At 36.6% G+C, this 11,103-nt stretch overlaps 1 protein-coding gene across 1 annotated transcript; it reads left to right on the top strand.

The window, feature by feature from the left end:
* Positions 1–850: 850 nt before the first annotated feature.
* LOC138025633 (uncharacterized) lies at positions 851–4,555 on the top strand. The gene has a single exon (XM_068872817.1). The coding sequence runs from the start codon at positions 851–853 to the stop codon at positions 4,553–4,555; it is 3,705 nt and encodes a 1,234-aa protein (XP_068728918.1).
* Positions 4,556–11,103: the final 6,548 nt, after the last annotated feature.

The raw sequence follows: 11,103 nt of genomic DNA, 5'->3' as shown, positions 1-11,103 counted from the left end.
TGGCACCATTGAAATTGATACAAGCGCAAAATACATAAGAATAAAATCTAAACATATAGTATGAACTCAAAATCATTATTCAATGCTTTAATGTCCCATGTAATTCGTGATCCTTCGTTGAAAGTCTTTTTGGAAGATTTGATTTATTCCGATGTGTTGTCTGTCATTCATCCACCCGTTAAATTGAAATTGGTGCATTTCAATAAAAAATTAATGGTCATGGTAACAGATGGAAAAAAAATCTTTGTAATGGATCCCGATGACATAAACGACGACATGTTGCAACAGATAAAACAAGCTTTCAGCAAATACAAACCAAATAAATCTGAAGATGAATCTGAAGATGATTCTGAAGATGATTCTGAAGATGATTCTGATTGAAACCATATAAAAATAAAATATATAGGTATATTATATGAAAGATCAAAAGCAATTCGGCCGTCCAAGATTTTACACTGATGAAGAAAGAAGAAAAAAGAAAACCGACTACATGTTGCACAAAGAATGGTACTGCGAAATATGCAACAATGGCAAAAACTACTCTCTTGCTGGAAAACATTGTCATCTTAAAACAAAGAAACATTTCAAAAATGCTTTTACATATAATACGGGTTATATTTATGACTAACATGAAAACAGCAATAAATAATTCGTTCACTTATCTTTGACACAGTTAAATACATACTCCGGTATGTGTTCAACTTCAAACGCACCCAATTTTGACTTAAAGAAATATTATCTATAGTTATTATATATGAGAAAAAATATCGCAAGCAATAGTATGAGGGAAAAAATAGTGTATGACAAAAAAAATGCTTCACTTAGTAAATACAGAAGACAAGAAATCAGTATGGCTGGTCCATTTGTGAGAAAAAGCTCGTCATTTGCGACATTGTTTGAACAGCGGATCAATAAAATGGGAGGAAGACGTGAGCGTGTTTCTGTCACAGTATTTCTCACAATCAAAAATCTGATGCACGGAGGGATCACAAATAAAACATTTGGTCCATTTCAAATGGATGTACCTGAGTTGAGTCTCAAAGACATGTACAAATTTTTCATGTACACATTATTGGAAAACAACTTCGAGCCTTTGTCAGCCGAAGTGATAACCAGAATTGGAGGCAAAGTAATAACACACAACCCGCAATTTTTTGCTCATCATTTTATGGCTGGTTTGAAATTAGAGTCATATTTGTTGAGCAAACAAAGAAAACCAAAATCGTATGGTTCAGACAGTTGTGTGATTGATTATGTTTGGGATCAGGTTCGCGGCAAAAGAGGTTTTAAAACATATGATTATAAAAAATTGAAAAATGAGATCTTCAAATATTGTGCGGATCCACCAAGAATGACAACAAAAGAATTGATCGATTGGGCCAAGAGTTGCCATTCAAATGTGTCTATTCATGCTTATGATAGCACATACAGGAAATTCAAATCACATACTAATAAGCACAATTGTGATGTTTCACTGGTCTACATTGTCAAAGACCATCATTGTTATCCCATTACAGACGAAAAATTGAAACTCACAGCAGCCAAAGCAAACCAAGGAGGCTGCAATGACTTGTTAAAATACATGACTGAAATGAAATGGTCCAGAAAACACGAATTTGTGCATAAACTGGACAGGTTAGATGATATATACGAATTAGATAAAAAAGACAACATTATCGTTTTGCCCGAAGATGTTAAAATGATGGAGGCCATTGATGCATACATACATTCCACTTGTTATTATGTGGAGTACTTGCATTGGAACAACAATGGGATATTAGATGGTTTCATAGATCACCGGAACAACATGTTTCTCTTGAACGACGAATACGACAACAGGAAATCAATTTGCGATAAATTGCATAGTTTGTACAAGACTCATGATTTTATATGGGTTAATCAAACTTTCACGGGATTGGCTTCTGCCTTATTCAAACAATTGTGTGGTTATTTACCTACATCTACGTATAATGTGCAAACTCGTGAAATGCTTGATGATTATTATCCAAGAGCGTTACAATGGTGTACAACAGAAGATATTCCAGATGATGTGGTCAACATTGACATATCCAAATCGTATCCGAATGTTTTGCTCAACAATGGAACAGCAATTCCTGTTTATAGCATACATGACGTAGTAGAACCGTTTCATTGCAGAAGCGATCTTAGAAAATGTGGCGAATTTTATATTGAAGAAACTGTGTTGTATAATTATGACACACCTTTAAAAATCGAAGCTGGGTTTTACAGTGGAGATTTGGTGTCATATTTGGTCGATGAACTAACAATGTCTGAAAAGCAAATCAAATACAAGATTGTTTCCAATAAAGCTCTCAAGCCAAGTACATTCAAGCCATTTTTAAAATATGTGTTTGAAACATTTCCTGAAGACAAAGCCAAACAATTGGCAAACAGTTTCATTGGTGATCTTGGAAGAAAATACAACAGGATTAATTCAGGTTTTACATGTGTTGAGTATGATACAGCAATGGCTTGTTGGACACAAGGCATCAAGGACGGGCGCAATATCATAATTGACAGCTTCAATGAAATCTACTTGATTAAAGAACAAAAATGCGAACGAATGTTTTCAGACCATACAAGTGTAAACAGATTTGTCGTTTCTCAGGCAATATTGGAATGTTTGAAGCTGATACGCAAATGCTATGGTGAAAAGAGTGCGTTGTATGCTTACAATACAGATGGCATATTCATCACCAATCCAAGACCTGCGTTGAAAAATAAAAAGGATGTTGTGTTTGATGTAAAAAACATTGGTAAAGCATACATAACAGACACTCCTTTGTGCTATTTTGAGCGTCATTACAGAGAAAATATGGATTTTGACAGTTACAAAGCTGTAAAAGGAGAAGGTCGTATGTATAACGGGCAAGCTGGTTCTGGCAAAACAACTAAAATGTGTAAAATGGTAATGAAAACTGACAAGCCTATTGTGTTAAGTTTTACGAATAAAGCTGTCCAGAACGTCAAAGACAGATTGAGAAAAATGGGATGCGTTTCTAGTGGACCGTTTAAAGGATTACCGGTTAAGATGAGTAGAAGAAACAAAAACTTTCAGTCATTTGTTGAAGAAATTAAAATATGTGCAGAAAAAAACGAAATTGATCCTGACGCTATTTGTCATACATTTGATTCTTATTTTTGTGAATGGAACGGTTTCTCATCTGAAACAAATCTAAAAAGCTTGGAAGACAAAACCATATTCATCGATGAATTTTCAATGGTACCTAACAAGTGGATAACACTGATTTACAAAGCCTTTGTGTTGTATGGCATCAAGGTTTACATGTTTGGCGATCCAAATCAATGTTCTCCTGTCGAATCAGGGAGCAGAATAAGTTATGACTATCTAAGATCAATGTCTGTCAGACAAATGTGCCCAAAAATTGTAACAATGGAATACATTGAAGGTTCTTCCCGCTATGACAAAAAAACACACACTGTACTTGACCAGTTTTTGAAAAAAGGTAAATTAGCAAAAAACTTTTCTCCTGTCACTGAATTATACAAAAATATATGTTATTTGAACAAAACCAGAATTGAAGTCAATACGCGTTGTTGTGATAAGTTTGTGGAAGGCAAAAAACATGAAAATGTTGTGTTCAAATACAATGACAAGAAAGAAGAATACAAAGTGTGTGTTGACATGCTTGTAATTGCAACTGAAAATTTAAAAGATCGTGAAATATTCAATACAATGGAATTTACGATTGAAAGTATTTCGGAAGACTCAATATGGATTGATGGCAAGGAGTTCGACATGAAAACATTTTCTCAGTGTTTCATTCCAAGTTTTTGTGTAACTGTACATAAATGCCAAGGAGCAGATATCAATGAACCTTACAATATTTATGATGTGGAAAAAATGGACAAAAAATTATTGTATACTGCTTTGAGCAGAACCACTAAATTCAAATACATTCATCTTGTCAACAAAGATTTGAACTACAAATACAAAATTCGTGATATGCCAGTATTAGAATTAACCAATGCCAAATTTAACAGTCTGTATTCTGAAGGCAAAATATACAAGGTGCTGGTTGATGATAAGGTTTACATTGGATCAACATGCGAGGACCTGGCAACACGATTAAGTCGTCATTTGAAGGACAGCAAAAGCCAAATATATAAATACAGGAAGAAAAAGCCTGTGATTGAGCTCGTGGTCAAAGCTCCAACAAACGACAAGAAAAGTTTGGAAAAAATAGAAAATGCTTACATACAAGAATATGCAGAAAAATATGGCAAATTATTGCTAAATGTAAAAGCAAATCCTTTGAAACCAAAAAAGGTCGTGTTTAAAGTGGAGATAGAAAATCAAAAACAGTTGGAAGAGCGAATTGCCAAATTAGATGACAAAATAAAAATCAAAGACAATGAAAATGACAAGTTTTTCTATTTCGACAATAAAATCTTGGGAAAAAGATATAAGACAATGGCAAGATATGCTAACAATGATAAAGAAGCCGCTCTTGAACAGATCAGTGAGAAAAAAAAACAGTTGATTGAAGAATTGACCATTCATTTTAACTAATTTTATTTTTAATGCAATTATGCCCCCAAATGGGGCTCGATTGAATATTCTTTACGTTTATCCCCCTACTCGTGGGAGTTTTGTGCGATTTAAGCCCTACTCGTGGCAGTGCGATTTAAGCCCTACAATGGCAGTGCTATTTGACCCCTACTCGTGGCAGTGCGATTCTACCCCTCCAATTGGCAGTTTTTTTGTGCGATTATAGCCCCTGAATCATGAGTGTGAGTTTTGACCATCACAGCCGCCGTAGTGCAGAAAGACATTGGGAAAGTTGTAGGCCAATGATCTCATGTAAACGGCAATGACCAAAATTTTGTACAAAAACTCTGAAAAAATTTTTCTCGAATGCGAAAAAAAGGGCTTCAAGAAACATCTTCCGGCACTTTTTCCACGCGAATTTTTTCATGTTTGTATTATTAATAAGTAATCATACGGTTTTTCTCGTTCAATTTGGAATTAATTTGCACTTGTGAGTTTTTGAAAAAGCTGAAATTGCACTCGCCGAAGCGGCTCGTGCAATTTCAGCTTTTTCAAAAACTCACTCGTGCAAATTAATTCCAAATTGAACTCGAAACCGTATGATTACCTATACAAATATGAATACTTGTAATGGTTACAACTCAAACAACAAAGGTTTTAGGCTATTAAGAATACTAGTTTGAAGAAAGGATCTATGACAAGTTATTAGTTAATTTTCTCTTTCCTGTGTTGGTTTACGTGTTTCGTAACTCCACACCAACATCTAATTTTACCCTTGATAGATTTCAACTTTTTTTTTCTTTTTCCGCTGAGGATTCTATGTGAAATCGGCTAAAAACTAGAACCCTTAAGTGGTTAAGTCTCGCACTATCTAACTGTATTGAACCCCCACTGAATGCTGTATCTTTCACGTTACGAACGCGTATGTTTAACGAGAATTCGCTCGCGCTTTAAGTTGGATTATAAGAGTGACTTGGTCCTGAAAGATATTTTGGGACAGACGGATAGGGGTGCACAAAAAAAAATTATCCGCCATCTGCCGATGTGAAATTAAAATTCACAACATCTACATTTTGACTTGACATTATGATCAAGTAAATTATTGATGTCTTTTTTCAACGAAGGGGTTATATTACTTTGCTGTTATTCTACAATTACGAATGCTCGTCAAGTCACCAAACAAGTTCCGCTTTGCTTTGCGAAGTTTTCGTTTCTTTGTTTTTTCGTTTAAAAGTTTCTTCCCGAGTCTTTGTGAAAAGTTCGCTCACACATACACTTGGAATGGTAGATGGGATGGGGTGATTCATTAAAATGGAATTTTATTGTTTTCGTGAAAATAAACTGAGCCACTTTTGTCAGTCCATTGTTATCTACACAAGGTAATTTAAAGTTCGCATCCAAAAGCCAGAGAATGACATTGTGAAGAATTTTGTGAAAAGAATGTTCCACAATGCGTTTTCTTGTTTCCGGTGTTCTTTCGGAGCGGAAACAACCGCCTTCGCGTCGGAAAAGCACTTATCTTCTACCTTTTCTTTTTCGTGGGTTAAATTTGGTGAGCTTCGTTCGTGGGAAACTGAGTTTGTGGTTATTTTGGTAAGGCAACTTGCAATGTGTCGTGTAACCATGAACTTTTTTAATGTCAGTAATGTTTATGCAAAATAATTATATTGTGCGGCGGCGCTTTGTTCCCTCGTAGTTCAAGGGCCTAAAAACTCAAGGAAACGATATTTAAACTCAGTGTTCCCATTGAATAATCCCTTATCAAAATTTTTGGTTTTCAGAGAAACACAAACTGTTTCCGTCTTGTTGAAATTGGAGGGGCTCGACTTCGAAAAATACAACACCAGCAAAGGCACGCGAAGCGACGTATCGTCGTTCAAACCTGTGTTCTCATTGCATGGGTTCTGGATGAGTGGATTAGTTTAGCGTTTAAATGGTGATCCAAATCGTTGAACTGTCTATGCCGTTATTTTATTATACGGAAGAGAAAACTGTTTCAACGCTTTCTCCGAAGCGTTAAACGCTAACAGTTCTTTAAAAAACGATTTTGCAAAAGCGTTAAACGGAAGCTAAGTTCAGAAAAACGAAAAGCAAAATTGTTTATACGCTTAGCATTAGTGTTTAAAACGGTTTAAAACGAAAACGAAACGGTTTTCGCCGTTAAACGAAAAATCGTTAGTGTACGTTTTCCCTTTCTCGGTCACATATATATGTTTGTGTGTGTGGCCGCCTTCTTTTGATTTTCAGTCCAATGGAAATTATCATTCTTCTTAAGCCCTTGGGGTTTCCAAAGTTGTAATTTACAAGTTTTCAGTTTTAGTAGACGATGATATGCTGCTTCTTCAAATGGATTATTAGTGCTCGTTTGCTAACTCTTTCAAATTTACAACAACAACAAAAAAAACAAAAAAATAATAACTTTGGTCGAATTTCCAACGACTATCAACTGTCAACTGAAGCCCTGTAAAGTTCTCCTTTGGAAGAGTAATAAAGAAAGTGTAAAACTTTACCTCATGCTTTTACTTCCTTGTAATGCAGAACGCCTCCTTAGTTTTGGTGCTTTCTTGAATCAACTCGCGTTATGCAAAGTGGTCATTTGTTACTGGGTTGCCATTGGCAATCCAGTTAGAAAATACCTTTTTTTTTTTTTTTCTTTTCGTGTCGGAAAAAGTCTTTCCTGACACTCCCTTGCTAAGTAGTATCTTTGTGGATAGAGTTACGTGCGCGTATTTTTGGGAGGTTTCAGGGGGATCCGTTGTACACAGTATAATATGTAATTTTCCTGCAAGACGTCGAAAGTCATCGTAACGCGAATAGCGTTTAAGTGGATCTTTAAACAAAATACACCCTTATGGAGCTCAAGAACGGAAAGTCCATTGTATAAACAAGACAGCCGATGAAAAATAATATCGAGAATCTTAAAAGAGATGGGTAAGGGTCTAAAAGTAGCTCCAAAATTATTCTGACTTTTCGCGAAAAAGACTTATCGAAGGCAAGGATGACTGCCAAGGTTGCCTGTCCCATTAAAACTATCGTAAATTTACATATTCATTCACCCATGTCGTGCGTTATTTCATTCTTTGTTGAAGCGTCGAGATCTAATTGCACAGAATTACATGGAAAGGTTACAACTCACACGACAGAGGTTCTAGGCTCTTAAGAATACTAGTTTGAAGAAAGGACTTATGACAAGTTATTAGTTAATTTTCTCTATCCTGTGTTGGTTTACGTGTTTCGTAACTCCACACCAACATCTAATTTTACCCTTGATAGATTTCAACTTTTTTTTTCTTTTTCCGCTGACGATTCAATGTGAAATCGGCTAAAAACTAGAACCCTTAAGGGGTTCAGTCTCGCACTATCTAACTGTATTGAACCCCCACTGAATGCTGTATCTTTCACGTTACGAACGCGTATGTTTAATCAGAACTCGCACGCGCTTTAAGTGGGATTATAAGAGTGACTTGGTCATGAAAGATATTTTGGGACAGACGGATAGGGGTGCAAAAAATAAACTATCCGCCATCTGCCAATGTGAAATTAAAATTGACAAAATCTACATTTTGACTTGACATTATGATGAAGTAAATTATTGATATCTTTTTTCAACGAAGGGGTTATATTACTTTGTTGTTATCCTACAATTACGAATGCTCGTGAAGTGACCAAACAAGTTCCGCTTTGCTTTGCCCAAGTTTTCCTTTCTTTGTTTTTCGTTTGAAAGTTTCTTCCCGAGTCTTTGTGAAAAGTTCGCTCACACATACACTTGGAATGGTAGATGGGATGGGGTGATTCATTAAAATGGAATTTTATTGTTTTCGTGAAAATAAACTGAGCCACTTTTGTCAGTCCATTGTTATCTATCTACACAAGGTAATTTAAAGTTCGCATCCAAAAGCCAGAGAATGACATTGTAAAGAATTTTGTTAAAAGAATGTTCCACAATGCGTTTTCTTGTTTCCGGTGTTCTTTCGGAGCGGAAACAACCGCCTTCGCGTCGGAAAAGCACTTATCTTCTACCTTTTTTTTTTTTTTTTTTTTTCGTGGGTTAAATTTGGTGAGCTTCATTCGTGGAAAACTGAGCTTGTGGTTATTTTGGTAAGGCGACTTGCCATGCTTCATGTAACCACGAACGTTTTTTGATTTCAGTGATGTTTATGCAAAATAATTATATCTTGTAGTGGCGCCTTGTTCCCTCGTGGTTCAAGGGCCCAAAAACTCAAGGAAACGATATATTTAAACTCATTCTTTACATTGAATAATCCCTTAAAAAAGTGTTGACGGGGTTGCGCGACTCCTGCCATTCGCAAGCGATTCTAAAATCTATCCCTTCAAAGGTTAGCTCTGTCTTCTGTCTGTGGGACACAACCGAAGAGAATATAGAAAATTTTTGTGCAAAGGGCAAACAACTACCACGATACAATCAAATTTACAGCTGAAATATCAGACTCAGAAATTACATTCTTGAAACACAATAGTGTACAAAGGCGAAAGATTCAATAGAGAATCCACCCTTGATGTGCAAACACATTACAAACGGACAGAGACCTTTCAATACACGAATTTCTATTCGTGTCATGATCCACCAGGCGTTAAGAAAGGATTCATAAAAGAGAAGCGCTATGCCTCCTAAGAACAAATTCGTCAGTCTTGACGTTTAATAATAACATGCAGAGTTTCAGAACACGTCTAAAGAATAGAGGATACCCAAATAAATTTTCAGAAAAAATCCTATCTGAAGTTAACTTACGGATAGAGAGAGGTCACTTGAAAACAAAGGCAACAGCACACAAAAGAAAATATTGCCTTTTGTTACACAATACCATCCGGCTTTACCTAGCCTCAAGAACATACTTGTGGGGAAATGGCACCTTATTCAAAACCAACCGCACCTTAGAGAATTATTTAAGGAGCCACCCATACTATCATATCGCAAAGAAAAGTCGTTAAAAGATACCTTAGTCAGAGCTAAACTTTGAAGGCATAGATTTTAGAATCGCTTGCGAATGGCAGGAGTCGCACAGGCCCGTCAACACTTTTTTGACATTGAAAATTAAGCTAGTGAGTAAATGACCTCACTTTGCCCTAGATACAGCTCTCTGAGGTCTAATCAGTCACGTTCTTACTTCTTAGGAGTAAATACCTGTTTCCTTTTGTCAATCTGGCTTTTTACATAATATTTCACCGATCTCCAGTCTTTCTGCTTAGGGGTACCACCGGCTGTAAAAATACACTTTTTGCAATCAAATTTTCCTGGAACATGTCTCTGCCTTATCCAGTGGGAGAGATACTTAAATACAGCTTCCTTTTCATCTGTTGACCATTTTGTTTGAGTAGTGGGCTCTGCCGAAAATAAAGTACTTTACGTTAATCCGTGTTTTTAGATATGATCTCATGGTATGTGTTTGTAAAAGCCGAAAAGACCAAATAAAAATGAACCTGGCGGTTGGTAACGAAAAAAACAAACAGAGTAGTAAAATGGGTTTTTATGCTTCTAGCCTGCGTAGCAAGCGTTCCTGTTCGACAGAAGAGCTCCGAAACGATTTTCCGGAAACTGGCCGCGCGAAAGTTGGGGAAGGAGACTGAGGGAACGCCAGCAAGACCCCCTATTTCGGAAAAACGCCCACATTTTAATCGTTGACTTAACACACGCTGATTGACGTCTTATTAGCAAATTAGCCAATAACAGATAACCATGTTAACACAAGTTGACTTCCGTCAAAACAAACCAAGGCACCGAGGAATCGAAACACACCCAAGCGATCAAGGCAGAATTTGCCAGTTTGATTTTAAAGTTAAATTTGTAACGGCAGCTTCTCAGCCGGGTACGACTGGTTATGTTTCTTCTGAGAATTTGTTTAAACCCTCGAGAACGAAAAAAACTTATAATTACGGACAAATTCTAGCTGATATTTGCAGAGCAGTTGGGAAGAAGCTGTCGAAAACAACAGCCAATTTTCAGAACGTGTAAAAAACCCGTGCGCTCATAAAATACGAAATTTATAGGAACATAACTTGTACAGAGTTCGATGGGTAGTAAGGCCGTTAAATGAAAAAATCCACAAAAACTGACCATGAAACCATTTTAGAGGTTTTAGTTTAAAACTAGTGACGATTTCAGTGCGACTGGCTGGATATTTCTTGGTGAAGAATTGTTGACGAGTCGAAATGAATCGTACGAAATCTCCTGGAAATTACAGATTAACGTCCTCGCTAGTTTGATATTCCACAGTACGTTTTTGGTCAAATCGTCACGATATGGGAGATAAAATAGTTAGTAAAAGTGCCTTAAAAAATCGCATGACTGTACAGAGGAGCCGGTTTCTTCTCACAATAAGAGAAGATTTAACAGGGGAGCCGCGTAATTGTCTTCATCTTGTCTAAGTCCATGAAATAGGACTCGGAAAAATCCGAGACCCAGATGGGATTCGAACCCACGACCCTCCGTGATCTAGTACGGATGCTCTAACCACTGAGCTACTGGAGACTATAGTGAGCAAGGGTGAAATGAGGGTATTTGACTCGAGCTGCATCACGCAGCCACAGAGTCAAATAGCGACTGACAGCGT

This window comes from Montipora capricornis, chromosome 12 (assembly GCF_036669925.1).
Source record: "Montipora capricornis isolate CH-2021 chromosome 12, ASM3666992v2, whole genome shotgun sequence".
Lineage (NCBI taxonomy): Eukaryota > Metazoa > Cnidaria > Anthozoa > Scleractinia > Acroporidae > Montipora > Montipora capricornis.
The sequence above is the reverse complement of the archived record's forward strand: the minus strand, read 5'-3'. Positions and strand labels throughout refer to the sequence as shown.

What these genes read in the sequence shown, in the direction of transcription:
- LOC138025633 (XM_068872817.1), top strand. Translation starts at nt 851, where the DNA reads ATGGCTGGTCCATTTGTGAGAAAAAGCTCGTCATTTGCGACATTGTTT.